The 26050-nt window shown below is 45.9% G+C and overlaps 1 protein-coding gene across 5 annotated transcripts in view; it reads left to right on the forward strand.

Annotated features, from left to right (window-relative positions):
• The window catches only part of MAML3 (mastermind like transcriptional coactivator 3), a 459812-nt gene that overhangs the window by 429581 nt on the left and 4181 nt on the right, over window positions 1-26050 (forward strand). For 4 of the 5 annotated variants that reach the window (XM_061384147.1, XM_061384150.1, XM_061384151.1 and 1 more), the window contains exons 3-4: window positions 16431-16688; window positions 21372-21459. In XM_061384147.1, the coding sequence (XP_061240131.1) occupies window positions 16431-16688; window positions 21372-21459 (346 nt within the window). The remainder of the gene's footprint in view (window positions 1-16430; window positions 16689-21371; window positions 21460-26050) is intronic. The other variant, XM_061384148.1, reaches the window with a different exon arrangement.

A 26050-nucleotide genomic window follows, 5' to 3' on the forward strand; every position in this document is an offset into this window, starting at 1 on the left:
GCATCCATCAGCCTGATCCTCCTGCTCTGATTTTAACCTCTTACAAGCAGACAACTTGGACAGAAGACGCAGTTGTGAAAGCTCTTAAAAGAGCCATGCGGGTTTAGGTGACGTGTGTGCAAGAATCACATGTATGTTTTAAAGGAACTGACCCGGATCTGGGAAGGGTAGGTGAAGGGGATATTAAGTCAGCTAAGCTAGAGGAATAATTAGCACAAGACACTTTGGGGGAAAGTGGGAAGGGGATGGGCAATTGGGATGATAGTAAGGTAAGGGGCTCAGACCAGACTTTAGCTTCTGGTAGGAAAGAGTAAGGGCTTCCCAGGTGGCCCTAGTGGTAAAGAACCTGCTTGCCAATGCAGGAGACATAAGAAACGTGGGTTTGATCCTGAGTCAGAAAGATCCCCTGGAGGAGGGCATGGCAACCCACTCCAGTATTCTTGCCTGAACAATGCCATGAGATGAGCCTGGTGGGTTACAGTCCATAGGATCGCAAAGAGTTGGATATAACTGAAGCAACTTAACAGACACACACGCGAGAAAGAGTAGGAAACTGGTGATACATACCAGATGTTGAAGCAAAAATACTTAGGCTTTTACAGGGGATGTGCAGCCCATGACCCCCATCTTAGAAGGCTTCTGTAGCTGTTGCCAATTCAAATGGATTTACTCCTCACTAAAATGAAAGTTTCACATAAACTTCAACCTCATGCTAGTTTCTGCTTCCATATTTAGTTGTCAACTTAATTTTTATCCTAAGCGAAAGGTAGCCATTGTGAACAGGGATTTCTTCCCTCTGTAAGGCTGGGGAACTGATCTGACCATTAAGAAAGAACAAAATATGAGCTGAACATATAGGCGCCTCACTGTTACTCATATTGATGATAATGATGGCAGAAATTTATCAGCACTTGCTTTGCCGAGAACTGTTGAATCATGCTGCCTGGAGAAGTTTTGGTGAAATGGGTAAAAGTTTAAGAACTGTGGAAAGGATGAATTCTAATTGCTTCCAGATTCCTTTATCCAGGTTACTGTGTGTGTGTGTCTGTGTGTGTGTGTCGAGTCAGGGGCTGCATTCACTGTGATGGACGAAACTCCCTTTGAGGCCCATATTTCTTCTAAGACTATTTTTATCCCAGTCTGTCCCCAACTCTTCTCAAAGTTAACAGAAGACCTGGACCACTTTTAATTTTTGGAGTCATCAGTTACATTTACAAACTGAAGAAACACCAATAAGGTTTTTTCTTTTAAAAAAGAAACTAATGTTTGTTTGTTTGTTTAAAATTCTGGACAGTGTAATTATACCATTCACAAGATAAACACAGGACTGATGAAGACTATTAATTCATAATGGACTTAGTGCAGTGTGATCTAGTTACAGGATACAACTTCAGCCATAAAATACGAGGCATCTTTCAATCATATCAGGGTTTCTCAGTGCCCCCCTGTAAAACCTTGTATGAAGACTGTATCTCAGGCTCTTGGGCACTTCCCTGGTGGTTCAGTGGTTTAGACTCCACACTTCCACTACAGGGGCACAGGTTCAATCCCTGGTAAGGGAACCAACATTCCACATGCCTCACAGAGTAGCCAGAAAAAAAAAAAAAGAAAAACTATATCTAAGGCTCTAAACTCAAGGATCACGGTGGATGTAAGACCCAGGGCCCAATGGCCCCCATGCCCACCTGCCCATTGCCCTCCCTGACCCTGCATGAGCCCCCTCCTAGACTTGCTTCTTCTAAGAACCTGGTTCTCAGCCTGAATCTCTAAGTGTGTAAAGTAACAACCCCAGATTTCTAATGTGCCTCCTCTTTCTTCTCCTTTCCCATGGCCTCCCATAACCCCACCGTGGCAGCTGGCCTGGCTCTGCTCTCAGGAGTGTGGCAAGGGCCATCCTCCCCAGAGCCTCGCTGTGATCACACCTGGTTTGCCCAGAGACAGGTTGGACCGTGAGAAACCCAGCAGAGCGGGCTGACACAGACCTTTCCTCCCGTCCTGGGGAGGGGAGAGACCAGGGGACAGCTTCATAGAAGTGGCTCTTCCCAGGCATCCTCATCTAGCAGCCCCAAGTGCCCCCTCCCATGACTGCGGGGAGGACAGGGAAGACAGAGACGTGACCAAGCCTCCTCTGCATGGTGAGCCCTCCAGCTCCAAGCCTTCCTTCCCTTCTTCCTGTCTTGTAGTGGCTGCCGCAGAGAGCGCCATTTGGCAGCGTGGTGGTACTGCTGTCTATAAATGGAAACACTGGCCTGACTCCCAGTATAACACAAGATAGGTCTCTGCAGCAGTTATGCAATCTGAGCTCTGATGACTTCATCAGAAGAGGGTGGGGGCAATGAAAGAGAAAGGTACAGGATGGGGGAACAGTAGCTTGGGAGGAAAATTTTCCCAGGAGCTCATCTGAAGACAAGGGAGACTTCTTTTTCCTCCCCTCTCGATTTTTAAATCAAGGAAACAAAGGCAGCAGACAAATGGGTAAAAAACCTTCTTCCTGGAGCCACTGACAAACCACTTGCAGTCCATGCAGCCCCTTGGATACAGGCGGTGTCCCCTGCTGTGGAGCAGGTCTCAAGCCCCTGGGCTGGGTTTTCTGACAGCCCCGAGGAGGAGATAGCCTGTAGAGGTCGACAGTGACGTTCACTCATCTCTCTGAGTTCTTAAATTCTAAAGGCTAGGCTGGTTCTGGCCATGCTCTGTGGTCTTGAGCCTAGAATGGGAAAAAAAAAAACAAACCCCAAAAGCAGGGTGGTGCCCCAAAGGAAAGTTTATCCAGGTGCATCAGAGAATTCTTGCAAGATGTCAGTCCCCTTGGAGCCTTCTCTGGGACTTGAAGGCTCTTTGTTGAAGCAACGAAAACCTGGCTTACGTGCTGAACCTGTAGCCAAAGCCAGTCTGCCCATGTTCATGCCGCGTCCAGGTCTAGACAGGAGACCTGCCCGTTAACAGTGTCTGTTGCACACCCCAGAGTGTGAGGTGGGCTCTGGTGGAAATAGACACTAGAGCCCCTCTCAAACTCACTATACTCCTGGTCTGTTTAGCCTAAATAATCTTTTTTTTTTTTTTAATTGGAGGATAACTCCTTTACAGTGTTGCACTGGTTTCTGCCATACATCAACATGAATCAGCTATGCGTGTCCCCTCCCTCGTAAGCCTCCCTCCCACCTCCCATCCGGTCCCACCGCTCTGGGTCATCACAGAGCACCAGGCTGAGCTCCCTGCACTATTCAGCAACTTCCCATTAGCTATCTGTTTTACACATGGTAATGTATATATTTCAATGCTACTCTCTCAACTCGTCCCACCCTCTCTTTCCTCTGTTGTGTCCATAAATCTGTCTCTATTCCTGCCCTGCAAACAGGTTCATCAGTATATTTTTCTAGATTCCATATGTATGTGTTAATATACAATATTTGCTTCTTTCTGACTTACTTCACTCTGTATGTGCATGCGTGCATGCATGCTCAGCCGCTTCAGTCGTATCCAGCTCTTTGTAACAGTGTGGACTATAGTCCTCCAGGCTCCTCTGTCCATGGGATTCTCCAGGCAAGAATACTGGAGTGGGTTGCTGTGCCCTCCTCCAGGGGATCCTCCCGACCCAGGGATTGAACCTGTGTCTCCTGCCTCTCCTGCATTGCAGACAGATTTTTTACCACTGAGCCACCGAAGAAGCCCCTTCACCCTGTATAACATAGCCTGCTGCTAAGTCACTTCAGTCATGTCCGACTCTGTGCGACCCATAAACGGCAGCCCACCAGGCTCTGCCGTCCCTGGGATTCTCCAGGCAAGAACACTGGAGTGGGTTGCCATTGCCTTCTCCAGTATAACATAGCCTAAATAGTCTTAATGAGGTTTAGTTATTTTTGGGGAGGCAAGGAAGGTATAGTATAGTTTAATGAATCCTCTAAATATTGGCCATTTATGTTGTTCCTTTTTCTTTTTTGCTACTCAAAACCATGTGTGCTATTTAAGATAAATCTTTGCACAAAGCTATGAATATTTCCAGGAAATGAGTCCTTTGAAATGGAATTTATGAATCTGATATACTCAAGTCTTTGATCACCCTGTCCCTCCACTCTGTAACCCATTCCCCTGTTGGCTAGCTGAGGCCTGCCGAGACATCGCTTCCTCCAGGAAGTCTTCAGTCCCCTCCCAGGCAGTCGGGTGTTCCCTGGTGAAAGGCCCAGAATTGTGGCTTATGCCACCTCCTCTTCAAAGATGTCATGAGTGGCTCAGAAACTAAGGGCTCCTCCCTCCCCACCAGAATTGTGGACTGCTTGAAAACAAGCAAAGAGACCCTTTTTTTCTTTGCTCTTTTAGGTCAATTTAAATACTTTATTTCTTTACAGCATGAGGCTTTTTAATATTTATTTGAAGCAATATGTTCATAATAGAAAATTTGAAAGAGTTTAAAAACAAAAATCACTTATAATCCCCATATAACATGATCGTTCTGTGGCTAGTTTTAGTAACTGCTTTTTCTTCCCCTTTTCAGTATATATTGTAAGAGTTTGTATTATGTGATTAGATAGCCTGAGAATGCATGATTTTTATTGGCTGCCTAGTATTCATGGTATGGATGTACCATAATTTATTTAATCAAGCTCCTATTGTTGCACACTAATGAACATTTAACCAATTTAGAGTTGCTTTGGTGGTGGAATTAATTACAACACAGGGATCAAAAGGACTCTATAATTTACATCAAAGGCAGAGGAAAAGCATAACTCTCAAAGTTGTGTTTCCACTGGAGGAATCTATGGTAACTATGTTCAAAGTACCGATAAGGACAAACGGTATTTTTGTTGTTTTTACCTCCAAGTAAGTCCTTGAAAGTCTGACCTTCTTATGGCTGATGGCACTCTCCCATTTTGCTCTGGATCGCCAACTCTAACCCTTTCTTTCATCTTCAGCGGAAGGTCCGGTAGCCTGGAGAAGCAGTGTGTGACAGGGTTATCTTTTTCCCTCCTCTCTAGTCATATGTGACCTTGATCACATACAACTCACACAATCAGTTTAGCAAATACTCTGTTGCAGCTGTGGATCTAGCTCTGTGCTGATGCTGGAAACGTGTGTGCGTGCGTGCTCAGACACTTCAGTCATGTCCAACTCTTTGTGATCCTATGGACTTTAGCCCACCAGGCACCTTAATCCATGGGATTCTCCAGGCAAGTATACTGGAGTGGGTTGCCATGCCCTCCTTCAGGGGATCTTCCTGACCCAGAGATTGAATCCTGGTCTCCTGCATTGCAAGCAGATTCTTTACTGCTAAGCCACCGGGGAAGCCCCAGTGCTGGGAGACCCATAATGAAATCTGTAGACCTTGAAGGAGTGTTGCCATAAGGTAATATCCTACCAGAAAATTCCCGCTTATAAGCATTTAAAAGGGCTTCCCTAGTGGTTCAGCCGGAGAAGGCAATGGCACCTCACTCCAGTACTCTTGCCTGGAGAATCCCATGGATGGAGGAGCCTGGTGGGCTGCCGTCTATGGGGTCGCACAGAGTCGGACACGACTGAAGCGACTTAGCAGCAGCAGCAGCAGCAGCAGCAGTGGTTCCGCAGTACAGAATCTGCCTCCCGGTGCAGGAGACCCAGGATATGTGAGTTCCATCTCTGGGTCGAGAAGATCCCCTGCAGAAGGAAATGGCAACCCACTCCAATATTCTTGCCTGGGGAAATCCTGTGGACAGAAGAGCCCGGCAGGCTATCGTTCATGGAAGTCACAAAGAGTCAGACACAACTTAGCAACAACAACAAAGCATGTGGAAAGTTGGAACTTCCTACCTCTCCACCAGTTACTTAGTAAAAAATAGTGGTACAATCATGTATATATACCATGATCGTGAGCATGGAAAATATATTATTGTACTGGGCTGGAAGCTGGGAAGAAACATAGAAACACATCAAAACATGGTTGCCTGTGAGTGTTAAAAATGAAAGTTGCCTTTTAAAAATACTTTTAGACAATACATTTTTTAATACTTATTTTTCTGGCTGCACCAGCTCTTTGTTGCAGCAGGCAGGATCTTAGCTGCAGCATGTGAACTGTTAGTCGTGGCACGTGGGATCTAGTTCCCTGTCCAGGGATGGAACCCGGGCCCCCTGCATCGAGACAATGGAGTTTTAGCCACTGGACCACCAGGGAAGTCCCCTTTCAGACATTATTTTTAAATTTTCCCAATGATTGTGGGGAGGATGAAAATCTGCAAAACATATATTTGTTAAAGAGTCAAAAGTCTGAGTAGGAATGCCATCCTGCTCACTGAGAACCTAGAAAGAAAATCAAGTTTAAAGTCTTAGACCTCATTATCCTAGGAATTAAGCTAGAGCCAGAGACACAGCACTTCCTTCACCCTGACTTTCTAAAGCTGCATGATCAAGAAGTCATAGCGATAATAGTGATAACAAGCTATGTGTTGTGTGGTCAGGACATGCCCATCACTGGACCCTCGAGTTTCTACCCAAGCCTATTGGGTTCCTCCACTGCTCCTTCTTAAAAGCGGAACAAAGAACTTTCCTGCACCCACTTAAACAGACTTAGCATTGCACCCCCAAGTTACTGTCCTGCGCGTGATAAGCTTGCTAAATTGGTAAACTACCTCAAAACTCAGTCATCTTGGTGACACAGCCGCATCACAAAACAAACTTTTTTATCCAAACTTCCTCAGTAATCTGCTGAAACAGAGATGTTTATATGGGGTGGGTCTATTGGGGCACCGCTATGAATTTATTACAAGCAACTCTCCAAACCCACAGTGAAAAATTATTCTGGACAAGGACTAAGAAAGTCTTTAAAAGAAGCCACCATCCTGAAACCAAGTTTCTGCCCTGACACTTGATCAACTTCAAAGAGAATTCTAAGGTTTTATTTTATTTTGTTTCTTCCTTCCATTTCTGGTTGAATGGGCTAATCTTATGCCCTTTCTTTAAATGTCAAAGTTGATACCACAAAGGCATCCTAATTTTGGGTATCAGGCAACATATAAAACATGATGTATATTTTTGTGCTCTTTCAGCTTCATCCTTTGATCCCAATAGAGTGTCTACCTTTTTCTTCTATTCCCATCCCTTTCCCCCACCCCCCCCTCCTTCCCATTTCTCTTTACTCCAGAGCCCTCTTGGGTGGTCTGCTCAATTTAGACCAGATGCACATTCTGGTCAGTGGAAAAGTCAGAATCCCAAAGACTGTGGGACATCAGGCAAGTTACTTAACCTCTCAGAGACTCAGATTTTTTGTTTTAATCAACAAAATGAGTTTGATTACACAGATGAAAACATACATGCTAGTTGTCTTCTGTTGTTGCTTTGGGCCTTTTTCATGTCTGAAGAGGGAACTTTCCTTAAATCTTAGCTTTCCTACTGTATATCAGACCAGGAGACAGGAAGCCAAGTGGTGTTTGATGCTTTCTCCCTGAGCAAAGGAGTTGAACTGGCCTCACCCATTCCTGGATCTTGGCTGCTCCTCAGCCTTCACAGCAGAGCTGCAGGAACACTGACCTTTCTGGAAGAATCACAGCATAGGCTTTTTCCAGAATTCTTAAGCCTATACTGCCTGCACAGCCCTCTAAAAATTAGATCTGTTCCAACTGCAGAAGAATTTGCAATAGAAAGCTAAGTAGCTGGGCACTCTGACTTGCTTTGGAAAGTGCAGGGTTTGTCATCTAATCAGGGCACAGACAGTGCTGATACCCCAGGTTGCAGTCAGTGCTCCTACACCAGGATTATTTGCCCAGTGAGTCTCAAAATATGGGGCACTGTGGTGATTGGTGTGTGTGGTCAGTCACTCAGTTGTGTCTGACTCTTTGCGACCCCGTGGACTGTAGCTGGCCAGGCTCCTCTGTCCATGGGATTCTCTAGGCAAGAATGTAGGAGTGGGTAGTCATTCCCTTCTCTAGGGGATCTTCCTGACCCAGGGATCAAACTCAGGTCTCCTGCATTGCAGGTGGATTCTTTAACATCTGGGCCACCAGGGAAGCCCTGTGGTTATCCTGGGGCATGTTAAATTGCACCCAGAGACTCTTGTTCTGGAGACCTGGAGTAGAGTCTGAAAATTTGCATTTCTAACAAGCTCCCAGGTTATGCTAATAATGCTGGTCCTAGAACCACACTTTGAGAACCCCTGGTTTAGCCCATCATGGTTCCCCAAAAGCCCACCCCACACTGAAAGTGGAGGAGGTTTTAGCACCTTCTTAGCCATTTTCTCTCTATAGCTCATTCATCCCCAGAGTTTCCTTTGTCAAGGGAGGAGTCCTACTGGATATGATTTCCATTTGAGGAGGTGGGGGTAGAGACCAAGCAGTCAGGTGGCCTCCTGAGCCTGAGAATGCCAACTCACCACCCTGAGCCCCAGGGAGTCCACCCAGCTCCGCAGTGGGTGTCGGATTCTGACACGAAACTGCTGAACTCCTTCCCAGCAAGTGTGGTGTTCTGCGTGAAACGTCAGCTTCGACCTTTGAAAAGACTCCCTCTTTCTGAAACTTAAAACTTGACCAGTACCTTTGCAGGAGAAAGCACCCCGAGAGTGGTGATAGGTTGGACATAGAAGCGGCGTGACATATAAAATCTAGACAAAATTCCATTTGGGCTGTATTTTTTTTTTAATTACTTGACCCGCTTAAGTGTGTGTGTGAAAAGCACAGATTTGTTTTCTGAGACATGCTTTTTGTTTCTATATTAATTTTACTTTTCCCTACCGTGAACAATCCTCCTGTCTCCCCCCATTCCCTCCGGCACCCACTTCCTTCCCAATGACGCTCGGCTAGGAGAGGGTGGCGAAATGCGCCCCGGAGCGCGTAGCGATCTCACCGCTGCGTAGCGGCTCTCAGGCGGAGGACCTGGGGGCCCCTGGGCGGCTCTCCCGGTCCCCTCTGCCCTCCGCGCTACCCCTGCCCGCGCCCGGACCTCCCGGTCGGTTTCTTTGTTAAGAACGCCTGCGCAGAGAGGCATCTTCGGCCCTTCAGGGGCGCACGGGTTCCACTCCTGACTTCTCAGTCCCCTAAGGGCTTGTAAGCACAGAGGCTCGAGTCGAGAGGCTAAATTACGCCCCAGGGGGCTTCTTAAGTAAAATCCTAAATTTCATTTAGGTTCTTCGTAAGCCTTTCGATGGCGAAGCCACTAAGCCCAGGCTCGCCCGCCCCCAGCGCTTCCCTCCCCACGCCGGCTTCTTGCAGACTGGGTTACGGGGGAACCCTGTCCCTCTCAGATGGCCCGCCCCTGGGTCTGGAGTACGCCACTGTCCTTACCCTCTCGGGTCGCCACCGCCCCCATCACCTCCCCCAGCTCCCGGTCCTTCCGTTTCCTTGCATAGCCTCCCCCACCCCCCACTTGAAATCTCCCTCCCCTCGGGCTGGAAGCAAAGTCGGTAATAAGAAACCAGTTCAGTGTCAGTCGGATAGAGGGGGGAGATAACCCCAGAGATACACGGCAATGGAGAGAGAACTCGTTTTGTGTAAAGAGGGCCTCGAGTCACCAGGGAATTCCTGGATTGTCTCGGGCTGTCGTGTGTGATGTCCATCACGCCGTGCGAACACCATCTGCTCGGTATTATGCTCTCAGTTGCCAGGCTACCTGCTGTACGCAGTAACACTTGACTGCCTGGCTCCACGCTCGCAGCGTTAGCCCAGACGCGCCGGGCGGGGGGACCGGTGGGGGAGAAAGGCGAGTCATGATTAAGCCATCTGCAGGCTGGGGGCGGGGGGACACGCCGCGCGGGCGGAGCGGGCGGGCTGGCAGGCAGCGAGGACCGGGCTGACACCACCATCTGCTGGGGCAGAGGCAGAACAGCAGCTGTTCCTTGTTCCCCTCCCCGCCCCACCTGAACACCTGAAAAAAGGCTGAAGCCCTGAGCACCCTCCAGCCAGTTCTCCACTGAGCACCCCCCGCCCCAGTCTCCATCACCACCCGCAGCCTCCCTTCCAAGGAGCCGGCAGTCTTTCGTTCACTGCCAGCAACCACAGCCCTTCTCACCCGAACAGTATGCATTTCTTGAAAACACATCAGAGACATAAAGCTTCCCTGTGCATAGATTTATAAAGAAACAGCTGGCTGCTCTTAAGAGATATTTTTACCACAGCTGTTTTTTGAAGTAGAAAACGGCCTCTTAGGGGGGGAGGTAGGGTGTTTTTTATAACTTCTATCTTTCTCTCCAGCCCATAGAAAATTGCTAAGATTTTTTTTCCTGGAGGAGAAGATACGTAAAATAGATTCATTGGTTTTGATGCCCCCCCTTCCTGTATTTTACTGAAGAGTGAGAGCTTTGGGAAATAATGAAGATCTATGTAGTCAATTGGATTTCTGAGAGGAAGAGATGGAATTAAGATTCTGGGTGGAAGGCAAGGGAGGTCGTTGGGCAGGGGATGGAGTGGAGAACAAGCTAGTAATTAAAACTAAAAATACTGCTTCATTTGGCTTCAAGGCATTACATTTCTGGTGACGAAAGCTCAGCCTGGTTTTCTCTAATTGCACACACAGTGTGTGTCCTCCTTAGAAACAAGAGCTGTGGCTTGAAATCCTGAAATTCGACAGACTATTGCTCATTAAGAACTCTTAGGCTGGAGGTTAAAAGCCACCATGTCATGTGAAACAGCTAATGGCCTCAGCCAGCTCAATTTGTAAGGTGAGTCACTTGGCACAGCTTCACACTTGGCTTACACACCTAAGGCTGGGGCCCTAGCGTCACTTACCCACTGTTGAATGCAGCAGAACTGGTTGGGAGAGGTGTATCCACCTAGGCTCACAGATGTTTCCAATGGAAGGGAGTCCTTTAAAAATGCACACAGCCCTCCTGCCTCTCGGGGTTCCATTCAAGTCGCTGCAGGGAAATCGGTCTTCAGGTCTTCAGTGAGAAACCTGAAGGCAGAATCTTTGAGAGGGAATCATTTGGGGAAATACATAATCCTGGGAGGTAATAACCAAACTTTCCATTTGGGGAGGGTTTTTCCCACTGTGCTTTTGAAGTACAGCACCACCCCCAGCCCCATCTGAAAGTACAGCATTCCAATGAAATCTTTCCTAAGCCGAAATGGCCTGCAGTGAGTAAGCAAACACCTTAGGACACCTCTTGCCAAGAGTGTGCAGAATAAATAGAGATAAAACACAGATGCTCACAGAGTTCAAAGCTGTGGCGACTTGATGCTGAGATGCTGAGTGTAGTTCCTGGGGGAGGAGCTTGGTGGCGCCACTCTCACAGATGGGCGTGCCTGCTGTCTCTATAATGACTCTCCGCAAAACGAACTCTGATGATATTTTAGATTTTCACCTTTTTCTATAAACTCTAAAATCCTCTTCAGATGTCTCCTGGTTAGCAAAACCAGATACTAGTGTAGGTCTTCTGTAAAAGCTAAGTGGCATAAAGTGAACTTTTGAAAAGTGGGTGATACCTATATTTATTTTTGGTCCAGGAAGACAGGGACTAGAAGTGCTGAGATGAATCTAGGTCCCCACCTCATTCGCCTCTCCTTTTCTTTCTGGGTGGAGAGAAGGCTGGGAAAGCAACTCATCACTACTTACCACTTCTGGGCAATCTCACCAGGTACTTGTGGGCTGATCTTATAGGACAAGAGTATCTCAAAGTGCACAAAGACAATGGGGCCAGCCCACACCAGACCTCTCATAAAATCAAGCTGAAGAAAACTGGATCTCCCCCTGGGTCTCATTTTCTTTTCCCACTGTCTCCTCCTTATCAAAACTGGAGATTTCAAATATGCTTAAATACTCAGAAGAAGAAAAAAAACCTGTATATCTGTATTTTCGCTGATTGCTTAACTGTCTGTTGTGTGAATTCCTTTGTTAAAGTGTTAAGTCAGTTGGCCATTTGTCTCCAAAGGTGGCAAGAAACAGCTTTATCCCACTGGAAGAAAGGGTTTGGGAAACAGGCAGCAAGTTTAGGGGGAAAAGAAAAGAGTAAAATATCTCGATCTCTGCAGGGATTAGTCTTAAAGTAAACTTTTGGGGAGTGTAAAGTTTCAGGCATTTTGAATATGCCGTATTTTTATTAACATAAATATTTCATAACTCTCTACCTTTTCATTATCTATATACAGAGAAAATACACAAGGACAATAAGTTTTAACTTCAGCAATATCACACTTACGTTTGAAAACTAGAACACAGTGTATTTGTGGGACAGATACTGTATATTTAGTTTACAAGCAATTCTTAGGTGCAGTCTTGGCACCATGGACCCATCGTCCAGGAAAAACCTGTACTTATGAAAAGAATACTGAATTTAGTCTCAGAATCAATGTTTCAGTTCTGTGAGTGCTGATTCTTCCCTTTACTAACTGTGTGGCCTGGGCCACCACACTAACCAGAGCTTTTTAAAAAAAAATTTTTTTTTAATTTTATAGAAGTATAATTGATTTACATTGTTGTATTTCATTTCTGCTGTATAGCAAAGTGACTCATATATATTCACACACACATTCTTTTCATATTCTTTTCCATTCTTTTCCATAGTTCCCTGTGCTATACAGTAGGACTTTATGTATATATATGCTTATCCATCCTATATATAATAGATTGCATCTGCTAATCCCAAACTCCCAGTCTCTGCCTCCTCAACCAGTCTCCCCTTGGCAACCACAAGTCTGCTCTCTGTATCTGTAAATCTGTTTTTGTTTCATAAATATATTTATTTATGCCACAGTTTAGATCCCACATATAAGTGATGTGATGTTATTTGTCTTTCTCTGCCTGACTGACTTAGTATGATAATCTCTTGGTCCATCCATGTTGCTGCAGGGGCAATATTTCAGTCCTTTTTGTCACTGAAGGAAATGGCAGCCCACTCCAGTGTTCTTGTCTGGAGAATCCCAGGGGTGGGGGAGCCTGGTGGGCTGCCGTCTCTGGGGTCACACAGAGTCGGACATGACTGAAGTGACTTAGCAGCAGCAGCAGCATTCTATCGTATATATGTGCCTCATCTTTATCCATTCATCTGTAGATTTAGGTTGTTTAGATTTGGGTTGCTTCCACGTCCGGGCGGTTGTGAATAGTGCTGCTATGATCACAGGGTTGCATGTATCTTTTCGAATTACAGTTTTATCTGGGTATATGTCCAGGAGTGGGATTGCTTGATCATCAGTTCAGTTCAGTCCCTCAGTCGTGTCCGACTCTTTTCGACCCCATGAATCACAGCATGCCAGGCCTCCCTGTCCATCACCAACTCCCCGGAGTTCACTCAGACTCACGTCCATCGACTCAGTGATGCCATCCAGCCATCTCATCCTCTGTCGTCCCCTTCTCCTCCTGCCCCCAATCCCTCCCAGCTTCAGAGTCTTTTCCAATGAGTCAACTCTTCGCATGAGGTGGCCAAAGTACTGGAGTTTCAGCTTTAGCATCATTTCTTCCAAAGAAATCCCAGGGCTGATCTCCTTCAGAATGGACTGGTTGGATCTCCTTGCAGTCCAAGGGACTCTCAGGAGTCTTCTCCAACACCACACTTCAAAAGCATCAATTCTTCGGCACTCAGCCTTCTTCACAGTCCCACTCTCACATCCATACATGACCACAGGAAAAACCATAGCCTTGACTAGACGGACCTTAGTTGGCAAAGTAATGTCTCTGCTTTTGAATATGCTATCTAGGTTGGTCATAACTTTCCTTCCAAGGAGTAAGGGTCTTTTAATTTCATGGCTGTAGTCACCATCTTTAGTGATTTTGGAGCCCAGAAAAATAAAGTCTGACACTGTTTCCACTGTTTCCCCATCTATTTCCCATGAAGTGATGGGACTGGATGCCATGACCTTTGTTTTCTGAATGTTGAGCTTTAGGCCAACTTTTTCACTCTCCACTTTCACTTTCATCAAGAGGCTTTTGAGTTCCTCTTCACTTTCTGCCATAAGGGTGGTGTCATCTGCATATCTGAGGTTATTGATATTTCTCCCGGCAATCTTGATTCCAGCTTGTGCTTCTTCCAGTCCAGCGTTTCTCATGATGTACTCTGCATAGAAGTTAAATAAGCAGGGTGACAATATACAGCCTTAACGTACTCCTTTTCCTATTTGATCATATGGCAACTCTATTGTTAGTTTAGCGCTTCTAACTCAACCTTCTTGAGCTGTTGTTACCTGGGTGAGAGGAGGAGTAGGTTTTTGTTTGGCTTCTTGGTGCTTGTTTTGTTTTGTTTGGATACTGGAGGGAGGGAAGAAGATCCAACACAATTCTATATTTTGAGAGGAAACTCCCCTCAGGGTTGACTCTATTGACACTGAAGAGGAAGAAAAGTGAAAAGAGAACAAACATTAAAATCCAGTTTGCAGTTTTCCATTTAGGATGGCTCATAGGAGGCAGATAAAATTCATGTTGTTCACAAAGCAGGCTTGTTGAATGCATTAATAAAGGAATGCATTAATAGTGATGGAAATACCATGGCAAATAGAAGTAATATATAAAATTTGATAACTACTAAGCATCCATTTAAGGTAGTCACTTTTGTGTATACATCTTTATAACCTTAATTTCCTTCACCACGTATAACTGGGACTAATAACCAGCGTGAAAAACTGAGTATCTAGATTTTACAATGAGGAAGTCTTTCTTAAAAATCCAGTCTAACTGCCTAAAAAATGTTTGATGTAGATTTATTCACATTTGTCTCTCCTGATCTAAGTCTCATAACTGTCCCTCACAAAATGACTGTGTATGTCCTTATACGTGTATCCATTTAATTTGTATACTTCTCAGACAGCAGCTTCTGTTTGTTCAGATTAATTACTTGAAACTTGAATGAATTAAAGGGAATCTTTCTGCAGAATGGGCTTCCCTGGTGGCTCAGAGGGTAAAGCATCTGCCTGCAATGCGAGAGACTGGGGTTCGAACCCTGGGTTGGGAAGATTCCCTGGAGAAGGAAATGGCAACCCACTCCAGTATTGTTGCCTGGAGAATCCCTTGGATGGAGGAGCCTGATGGGCTACAGTCCATGGGGTCACAAATACTTGGACACGATTCAGCGACTTCACTTCACTTCACACTTTTCTGCAGAATGATCAGATAATACTTTGCCATTACGAGGTGTGCTTGGTAGAATGAACAGGAAAGGAAGCATCAATAAACTACATCTTATGGCCACACGCCTACTTTTCCCATCAGCTGTCTTTTCCCCGTGGTCTACACCATTGGGTTGTTACTTCCCCTTGAGCACAGTCTCGGAGGAGTCACCTGGGCTGTGTATGAGGGGTTCCCTATCTCCTGTTCCTTAAAGACTGGTCCTTAAAAGTTGACATCCTTTGACTGACATAATTATTGAATCTAGAGACCCAGTTCAACCCCCAACATTTAAATTATCTCAGACACCTGAGACTCAATTCTGTTTTTACAGATGTTGCTGCTGTGGCTAAGTCACTTCAGTAGTGTCTGACTCTGTGCCACCCCATAGACGGCAGCCCACCAGACTCCCCCGTCCCTGGGATTCTCCAGGCAAGAACACTGGAGTGGGTTGCCATTTCCTTCTCCAATGCATGAAAGTGAAAAGTGAAAGTGAAGTCGCTCAGTCGTGTCCGACTCTTAGCGACCCCATGGACTGCAGCCTACCAGGCTCCTCCATCCGTGGGATTTTCCAGGCAAGAGTACTGGGGTGGGGTGCCATTGCTTTAAAGATATTAGGAGATTCCATATCTTTGGTCAGTGTGACACATTCCTAATTCTCCCCATCAACAATTCTCACTAGCAGGATTTTTTTTTTTTATATGTCAGAGCTTTCAAATGTCACAATTAATTAGAATTTCATCAAATAGCAGTTCTGCTGATTAATCAATTCCAGCAGCATTCTATAAATGTCTCTCCTACTAACTAAGTAGCCCATTTTGGCCAGGCAGGCAGTAAGGATGAAGAGGTGGTCAGGCTGCCTCCTATTAGACTGAAAATGAGCCCCACCTGAGGGCTTATTCCCTTTCCTTTGGAGGAACACCGATGGTTAGCTGAAAATGCAATTCTTATTCTTTAGCCAATCCTATCAGAAACAGGGGCTTCCCAGGTGGCTCAGTGGTAAAGAATCTGCCTGCAATGGAAGAGATTTAAGAAACATGGGTGCCATTCCCCAGTTGGGAAGATCCCCCTGGAGCAGGAAATGGCAACCCACTCCAGTATTCTTGCCTGAAAAAAATCCCATGGACAGAAGAGCCTGGGTGGCTACAGTCCCTGGGGTCGTAAACAGTTAACTCGACTTAGTGACTAAGCAGCAACATCAGAAACAGACTGGGCCTGGCCTCAGATTCCGCAGAGCCATTACTGGCCCCCTTTAGCCTCTCCAGCCCCACTGTGTTAAAAGATTGGAGGACTGCTGTGTTCTCTTTATGGAAATGTAATATGTGCCACTAGGGATCCCGTAGGGAGGGAATACCCCATGCCCCATCCCCTGTGCTTTCGTTCAGATGTGAAGTCACCACATTCACTTCTCTTCTCTCTTCTCTTCCCTTCTCTCCCTGTCCTCCCAGGAGCAGCACCCAGTGGGGCTTCCCCGGAGCACGGGCCCCATGCAGTCCTCTGTGCCCCCGGGCTCAGGGGGCATGGTCTCTGGACCGGGGCCCTCGGGGCCAGGCTTCCTGGGCAGCCAGCCCCAGACAGTCCTCATGAAGCAGATGCTCATTGACCAGCGGGCCCAGCTGATGGAGCAGCAGAAACAACAGTTCCTGCGGGAGCAGAGGCAGCAGCAGCAGCAACAGCAACAGCAGCAGCAGATTCTCACAGAGCAGGTAACTCACGCCTATGGTGGGCTTCGTGCGATTCGAAAACAGTTCTTCAGGGCCTGGTGTCTGTGAACGAGTCTCAGGTCTCGTCCTCCAGCAAGAAAGTCACTGGCCAGCACTTCCCGAGACTACAGAAGAGCCTGCAGAATGTAGACCTTTCCATTAGTTAGGTTTTTTTCTTAGAATGAATTGGTTTGTTCTGAAAAGACAGGCTTCAGCCATGCATTTGAAGACCCCCTTGCCAGAGACCTGTCTTCAAGTCTGGCTTTTTGCTTCTTGCTTCTGGTACCGGGGTCTGTGGAATCAGCATGGGGGTGGCGAGGGTAGAAGGGAGCTGGCTTATATTCTTCGTAAATTCTGATATTCCCAGCGGGAAGAAAAAAGAAATTAATTCAGAGAACTTTGTTTCTTGGAGGAAAGAGTCAGAAGGGGGGATTGAGAAGAATTCTCACAGCGTTGGTCATGAACAATGGAACGGGAACAATTGCAGAATAATAGGGCCCACAGAACTACTTGGAAACCTGAACTCCGGGTCACAGAAAGGGTGCAAACTTGAGAAAAATTCCCAGCAGCTTTGAAAACAGCTCAGGAAATCTTTGAGTTAAAGGCCTAACACAGAGAAAGCTTTACCTGAGGCGTCTTTGACCACCGTTGACACATAATTCCTCCAGCTTTGAAAGGAAGCCTTGCTGTGGGCTGCTCCTCTGAGTTTCAGTATGTTTTGTTTTTCAAGAGGCCCTTGCCTTATTTCGTGTTATCCTGAGAGAGGCTGAAGGTCTTCCATCTAGGCCGTCCCTAGATGGCTCCAATGGGGGGTCTGACCCATGCATCTTGCCCTTCTGTTATAGGAGCCATGAGGTTATCGTCTACGGCTCAAGGTCCAATTACCCTTCTAGAATGTTCCTAATAGGATCAGAATTTTGGACATTTATCAAGCATCTCCACCACACCATATCTATACAAGATGCTGTGTAGGACCAGAGGCACGTTGAGGTCCTTAGTGACCAAGAGCAGCATTCAAAGTAACCAGTCATCCCCCCAAACAGAAAAATTGTTCTGTTGAGCACAGTTCACTTAGCTTCCCTTTTTCACTTTTGTTCTTGAACAGCTGTGTAATTATCTCCCTTTTTACCAAGGTCAGTCAGCCACCTGGCAGCTCTTGTACAAACAAACCTCTGTCCCTCTCACCCTGCGGAAAGTGTGTGACAAGGAACCACACTCATGTCTCTCAGACAGTGATAAATGGGGCTACCGAGGGGAACGAGGGGAAGCTGGGCTTTGCAAATCCTCCCCTCAGCCAAGCCTAGGCAATTTCAGATGTGCCTGATCCTTTAAGTGACTGTCTTTGATGGGTGTGCTGTGACCATGGCACAAAGGGGAGTCGGGGTAACCAGGCCAAACTTGGCTGTGCCAGGCCAGGGGTGTCCCTGCTCTGTGAGACCAGCCAAGCCCAGGATGAGGAAGGAGGTGGAAGGAAGAAGAGCCACCGAGGATGGTGCCCACAGACCACTGGGCGAGAGAGTGCGGGACCCTTCAGAACCCAGGATACAGAAAACAGACACAGGGCTCCTCAGAAAAGCTGGGAAATGAGAAATTGCAAGAAAAAGAGAGAGAGTGTGTGTGTAATTCCGTAATGACTGTGTGTACCAAGAGCTGAAGAGCGACCAAAAGAACAGTTTACGCTGGGCCACATCTTTTGCTTGTGGTATGATTCTGGCAAAAAAAACCACTTCACCTCTCTCATCTGCCAAATAGATTTCCCTATTTCCCAGCCTTCTTCCCGATGTTCTCATGAGTCATGTGTATAAAATCCTTAGGAAACAGCACAAGGTGGGGCTCTGTCACATGACTCTGGTGTCACGGAATGTGACGTAAGAGCTGCAGCCACAGGAGCCAGCCGTCCTGTGGGACTGGCCAGAACTGAGGCAGAGGGATGGAGCATGCCGCCTGCGCCTGGGGACAGTGCTTATTGATGCACCTTCCTGGGGGTCTACACTCTCGAGGATGGATGAGGCCATATCAACACCAAGCTGATTTTCTTGGTCCCTACAGCAGCAGAGAAAGTATCCTGCTGCTGCTGCTAAGTCACTTCAGCCGTGTCCGACTCTGTGGGACCCCATAGATGGCAGCCCACCAGGCTTCCCCATCCCTGGGATTCTCCAGGCAGGAACACTGGAGTGGGTTGCCATTTCCTTCTCCAATGCATGAAAGTGAAAAGTGAAAGTGAAGTCGCTCAGTCGTGTCCGACTCTTAGCGACCCCATGGACTGCAGCCTACCAGGCTCCTCCGTCCATGGGATTTTCCAGGCAGGAGTACTGGAGTAGGGTGCCATCGCCTTCTCTGAGAAAGTATCCTAACATTTTCAACTTTGCCAGTAGCATACTGGGAACACATGGGTTTCCCCGAAAGGACATGGGAGGGAAAACAGAAAGATTGGGGATCTTGCATATCTTTGGGAACATTCGGATGGTTCTCAGTGGACTTAGAAATCAGAACACAGCAAGTAGAAACCAGGCGTGAATTAACATTTAATGCATTTTTCTCAGAGCACAGAGCATGTCAGCTGCCATCCGTTCACTAAGGTTCAGTGGAACCTGGAATTGTAGATCTGAAAGAAATGTTAATCATTAAGTCTCTTTATTTTACACATGAGGAAAAGTGAGGCAGGGGAAGCTTACATGATTTTTTTTTAGAAATCGCAGAGCTAGAGAGAGCCAGAGACTGGACTGGCACCTTGGGTCCCCTGATTCCTGACCCACAATCCACCACCCCAGGCTACTTCAGGGCTTATACCCATTTGTAGATGAGACACTAAAATTCTTACATAATATGGGAAGTTTGGCTTCAGAGAAGCTTTTAAATGCTCAGCTTACTTTCAATAATGTTCTTAGATTGCTGCCTAAAAGATTAGCATGGTTTCTTGTCTATGCTGTGTCTACACCATTAATTCATTTCAACAGCACAACACCATGGTAGGCACTACAGGACAGGGTGAACAGAGGCTGTTCTTTTCTTCAGTTGCCCGAGTGCTGGCTGGCCTTGTCAACAAAAAGAAAAAAAGAAAAGAAAGAAAAAGAAAGTTATAGAGCTGCCCAGGAACAAAAAACAAGAGAAAAAAAATAGAAATAAACACATGTGTTAAGAAGTGGTCAACGTGTGTTATTTTTATAATGAACACTCTAAAGAGCAGAGCCCTGGCTGTTTGTTTTTCTAGCCCTTGCAGATGAAAGGTGCTTAATGAATATTCCACGGCTGCAGAGGAGGTTAAATGACACCCCGAAGGTCACCCAGCTACTTGACATTAGACCCAGAACGAAAACCCCTTTCTTTGCTCTTTCCACCTCATTCTTATTTTCTCTCCCTTTTCACATTCAGCATGATAATGATACACAGTAGCCTCCCCCAGTATATTGGTAACAGCACTGGCAGTACAGAAGCCCCCTGACTGCAAGAAGAAAAACTAAAACAGGCCTCGTGGTTCCTGGTGTATGCGGAATCCCACACGGTTCCCTCAAGGCATTAGATGCTGTATTTTTGACTCATGGAGATGTATTTTGCAGGCAGTGTGACACCCTGGGACTAAAATGAGGCTTTTTTTAAAATAGTCCCTGAGAATCCCATCTTCCTATACCCGAAGCATCTATTTTAGGTCATTAAAAATTAGTTGCTTGTCTGTTTGAGCTCAGTCCCCACGATGCTGAGAAAGTCATGCAGCTGATACTGAAAAAGCAAAGTCAGAACTGCCTTCCTGGGCTCCCTTGGTGGCTCAGTGGTAAAGAATCTGCCTGCCGATGCAGGAGACATGGGTTTGATCATGGAGCAACTAAGCCCGTGCGTTGCAACTATTGAACCTGTGCCCTAGAGCCCAGGAACCGCAACTACTGTGCCCAGGTGCTGCAGCTACTGAAGCCCTCTTGCCCAAGAGCCTGTGCTCTACAACAAGAGAAACTGCTGCCATGAGGAGCCCGCTCACCAAAACTAGAGAGAAGCCAGTGCAGCAACAACAACCAAGCACCACCAAAAATAAGTAAAATTATTTTTTAAAAAAACTGCCTGGGTGACTACACATCCCTTTTAAGCCAGCAAGACCACACAGCAGACATGCCACAGAGGTTCACCAAGGATGTCGGTGGTAGAAGTGGCTCTGATGGCCAAAAACCGGAAACACCCTAAATAACCATCCCTTGCAGCACAGATAAAGACACGGAGGTATGTTCTTTGGGGGGAATACTACTCAGCAGTGAGGATGAACGGTCCACACTGCAGGCATCGACCTGGATGAAGCTCAAAAATGCAACAAGTGCAAGAAGACAGACACAAAAGCCAGACTCAAATACGATGCCTAAAACCCACGTCTATGAAGTACAGAAGCTGACATAACTAATATGTAGTTGGGTTGGGGGTGCTCCCCAGGGGTCAGGGAAAGGGTAGTGATGGGGAAGGGACAGGAGGGGCTCCTGGCAACATTCTGCATCTTGATCGAGAGGCTGGTTCCCAAAAGTGTGTCCATTTGGGAGTATCCCTCACACTGTACAGGTGCTGCACGCCTGGGTGCTTACCTATGTGTGTGCTATTCTTCAATACAAAGTTTAGTTTGTAAAACCCGCCTTCCTCAGAACAGCTGGGATATTTAATTGCACGTTCTCTCCCATCTCACCTCCTGGCCCTCCTTGTCCTCTGTCGTTTCAGCAGCTGCAGCAGCCACACTTGCCCCGGCAGCACCTGCAGCAGCAGCAGCGGAATCCATACCCAGTGCAGCAGGTCGCCCAGTTTCAAGGTGAGGCGGGTGCACACCTCCGCCATTGTATTCCTTCCAGGGGGGGCGTTAAAGTGAATGTCACCCGGTGACAGTGCCGTGGGTGCTGTGTTTGGTGTCCAAGTAATAGGGAAAATATTTAAGACCTGATGATACCAACCAGTCAGAATACCAGGCATTAACCTTTCAGCCACTGGGCCCCAGAGAGGTCCTGGTGGGCCCAGGGTGGGGTCATGGTGACTTTGGGGGTAGGACCGGAGCAGCTATTCTTTACCAAAAGTACAGAAGTATTTCAATATTTTAACAACCAGGGCTTCCCTGGTGGCTCAGATGGTAAAGAATCTGCCTGCAATGCAAGAGACTCAGGTTCAATTCCTGGATTGGGAAGATCCCTTGGAGTATGAAATGGCAGCCCACTCCAGGGAGAATCCCATGGACAGAGGAGCCTGGTGGGCTACAGACCATGGGGTTGCAAAGTGTTGGACACAACTGAGAGACAAACATTCCCACTTTCCAAAGACGTACAGGTTCCTGTTGACCCAATATCAGCCTTGTTGGTATCTAGATCACATCTCAGTGATGACAGTGGGGAAAATCCTGTGTCACATTTTTCTTACTAATCCTAGCAGGTCTGCTGACCAAAGCCTTAACTTTCAGCAACTGCAGTGGAAGAATCTAGCTTTTAGCAACCACTAATCTCTGCTGAACATAGAAGACAAATAGGGACTTGAGCTTGATTGGACTGTCTTGATCCTGTTGCCCTTTGCACAAATCCTGAATCATGGCCCCAGGAGGAATGGCTGCACTGTCCAGGGTTGCCATTCCTCTGTAGATGGTTGTTGTTCAGTCGCTCAGTCATGTCTGACTCTTTGCGACCCCATGGACTGCAGCATGCCAGGCTTCCCCGTCCTTCACTCTCTACTGAAGTTTGATCAAACTCATATCCATAGAGTCAGTGACAATATGTAATCTTCTCATCCTCTGTTACCTCCTTCTCCTCCTGCCTTCAATCTTTCCCAGCATCAGAATCTTTTCTAATGAGTTGTTAGTTCTTTGCAACAGGTGGCCATAGTATCGGAGCTTCAGCTTCAGCATGAGTCTTTCCAATGAATATCTAGGGTTGATTTCCTTTAGAATGGACTAATTTGATCTCCTTGCAGTCCAAGGGACTCTTAAGCATCTTCTCCAGCACCACAGATTGATCCCCTCAAATAACAATCCCTTCAATCTCCAATAGAGGGAACCCCTATGGGTCTTATATGATGGTGGAAGATGAGTCTGAGGACCCTCCCCAATCTCATCCACAGGAGTTTTTGGGGGGCCACAGGAGTCATGAAGCAGCAGAAATCCTAGTTCCTGTCCTCTATCCTCTTGGAGGACCTAGATCAATGCATCCTCACTTCTCAAATGTTACCTCTCACTTTGACAATCTGCCAGAATCCAGGAAGTCCCTTGCACAGAAGTATGCATATATAATAAATAAATATAAACTTTATGGATCATTTCACAAGAGTTACCCTTTTCCATAGACTGTGGGTGAAAAATTTATGATCTGGGGTAGCATTTTTCATTCTTCAGGTTGCAACACCCAAGTAGTTTGTGTCCAGCTCATTGTGACCCCGTGGACTGTAGCCCACCCAGGCTTCTCTGTCCATGGGGATTCTCCAGGCAAGAATCCTGGAGTGGGTTGTCATGTGCTCCTCTAAGGAATCTTCCCAAGCCAGGGATCAAACCCAGGTCTCCCACACTGCAGGTGGATTCTTTACTGTCTGAGCCAACAGGAAAGCCCATCGAAGATAATTTAGTGGGCCACAACCAGCATTTTTAAAATGAAATAATAGGAAAAAAATGATCGGAGTGTATCATAATTAGGGCAGCTTTTGTTTCTGTCCTGAGCCCACGTGTGTGTGTACTGTGAGTTGTGGTTCAGAGTCTGAAAGTGGTTGGTGTTCATGGCCAGATCTTCCTGAGGATAGCCTATGGACCCCTGGAGCTTGAGCAGCTACCACCCTTAAATCTGTGGGACAGTTATATCACTTCAGATCCTTTGGGGCCCCACACAGGGAAGGACAAAGGGAATTGGGCTGTCCGTGGAAGTGCTGTGTAGTAAATTTGTGCCAGTATTCTTTGAGGAATTCTCTTTCTCACTTGGCCATAGGTGTAGAAGAGTGGGAAATAGTTACTGTTACAGGCGTGGTTTTTGTTGCAGACACCGAGCCCTCCTTTTTTTTTTTTTTTTTTAAATTTTATTTTATTTTTAAACTTTACAATATTGTGTTAGTTTTGCCAAACATCAAAATGAATCCGCCACAGGTATATCCGTGCTCCCCATCCTGAACCCTCCTCCCTCCTCCCTCCCCATACCCTCCCTCTGGGTTCTCAGACTTGAGCCTGCCTCGGGTCACCAGCTGAACTGGTTCAAAAAATAGACAGCCCGCTCTCATTCCCACAGTCTCTGATTCAGGAGATCTGGAGCTGGATCTGTATTTGCATCTGTATTTACATCTGTAACAAGGTCCCCAGAGATGCTGCTGCTGCTGCTGCTGACCCAGGGGCCACACTTTGGGAACTGGTGCTTTATATTATGAACTAACTTAAACCATTAAATCTGATAAACCCAGCACCATGCCCTTTGAGTTTTCTAGATTCATAACTCATTATTTTTTAGACTAAAAAGACCCACCAAAATTTAATAACTCCTCTCTGAGTTATTCTAGATGGTTTGGCTCCTATTTAAAAGTTCTCCTCTGAACTTTTCTAAAGCCCCAAATTACAGGCAGTCAACCTAAAAATTCTATACACTTAGGCTGTACAACCAGTTACATTTGAGGGTTCCTGAGCTGATTGATACAATTTTTTTTTAACTCTCTTCAGTATTTTCACATATTTGACTAACATCCTAGATATCATAATGTTATGTACCTGAGAAAATAGCAAATTGATAGATAAGAAAGTTTGTCCCTGGACAGAGGTTCTGTTTGGATTAACTTGTCTGAGAGTTACAGGTCTGCCCGCCACTTTACTTTTCAAAGGTTTTAAAGATGATCTTTCACTTATTGAATTCTGTGCCTCTGGACAGTGTTACATGCCTATGGGGAAGTGCTTATTTTTCGTAACTAGAGACTTCCTATGAGTGAAAACAGAATATAGATCCTTTTAGGGGAAAAATTGCATGTTACTGTCTCTTTTTGAATATGGAAATTTTTCTTTGACATTGTGATGTTAACCGATAGACAAGAAAATTAATTTGACTATAATGTCTCACGGTAACACCTATTTTAGACAAAAATTTGAAGAAAGCCTGTTGTTTAACACATGCAGTAATCTGACTCACAAAATTATTGCAGACAAAACCTAATCCTTCAACATATTAATTCTAAAGAGACAACAAAAATATTCAGAATATGAAAGTCCTTTCATCCATTTCCAGCAGCCTGTTTATGTAATTTGGGTCTGTTCAATCAATCTGAGTCAGCAATATTTTTCCCTTAAATTTTTTATAAGCAACCCAAACACCCATTTCACCCCAGTTTATCAGGCTGGCTGTGCAGTCAATGCAAATTTAGTCATTAAGGTCACAAAACTTCATAACAAGATCACCAGCTGCAAGATATACTACCGACCAGTGTTTAATTAGGAACTTTTTAATATCTTTATTATATCTAAATCCACTTAGCTATCATTAAGCTCAAAACAAAAGATTGAAATGCTTCTAGGGATCTCCCCCGGATCTTTCTGGTTTCCTCACGGTAACCGTTTCATTTTTCAATGCAGCCTGATACTGACCTCAAGCCACAAAAACTTAAGTCATAACCAAAATTCCCATAATTTTATTTCTTGAAAGAAAGTATAGAGACGTGGTTGCTGCCCAGAAATCAATAACCCTATCAGAAAGACAAAAACACACTTCTCTTATCTGCCAAGGTGCCAGGATTAACAAGGTTATGTACTATTCTCATCTGATTTCTCATCCCACTCCCAGGAATGATCAAATTTGCTTATAATATTGATTGGCTCCCATGCTGCACCTATTTTAAATGTCCAGGAAAAAACTATTTTTCTTTTTTCATAAACTTCATCATCAGCAGAGAGACAGAAAAATCCATTTTTGTGCACCTCCTAGCCCTTGACTGTTGACTGGGATTCTAGGGGTGACATTTTTACTCTCTTGGCTGGTTTAGAAATTTCCTGGAAACATGTAAAGAAGTACTCACTCAAACGTCAAATAGAGTTGAATGACTGGGCGTTGGTACTCTGGTCAGCTTTTAAGTAGCATCATTGAAACTGCCTTAGTGGTCATTGCTGATTTGAAGGTGTGGCCTTTGCATCAGTGCATCAAGTTCATTGCCAGGTAGCAAGTAGGAGGATGTCTTCTTTCTCTAATTCAGGAAGCTGGCAGGTTGGCACTGACATGTTATGATTCAGAGAATCCGGAGCATGTGGAAATCTACAGAGGGGATCCAAACAATGTCCCATCTGCCAAAATAGGTTCTTAGCAGAAGCAGAGGCCTTTAACCTCTCAAATCCAGCTCAAATCTTCAGGGAAATTAGTCTAATGGTCTTTATTGATAGTATTCTCTACTGAGCCATATTCCATGTCACAAACAGGATG

Source organism: Bos javanicus, chromosome 17 (assembly GCF_032452875.1).
Source record: "Bos javanicus breed banteng chromosome 17, ARS-OSU_banteng_1.0, whole genome shotgun sequence".
In the NCBI taxonomy this organism is placed as follows: Eukaryota; Metazoa; Chordata; class Mammalia; order Artiodactyla; family Bovidae; genus Bos; species Bos javanicus.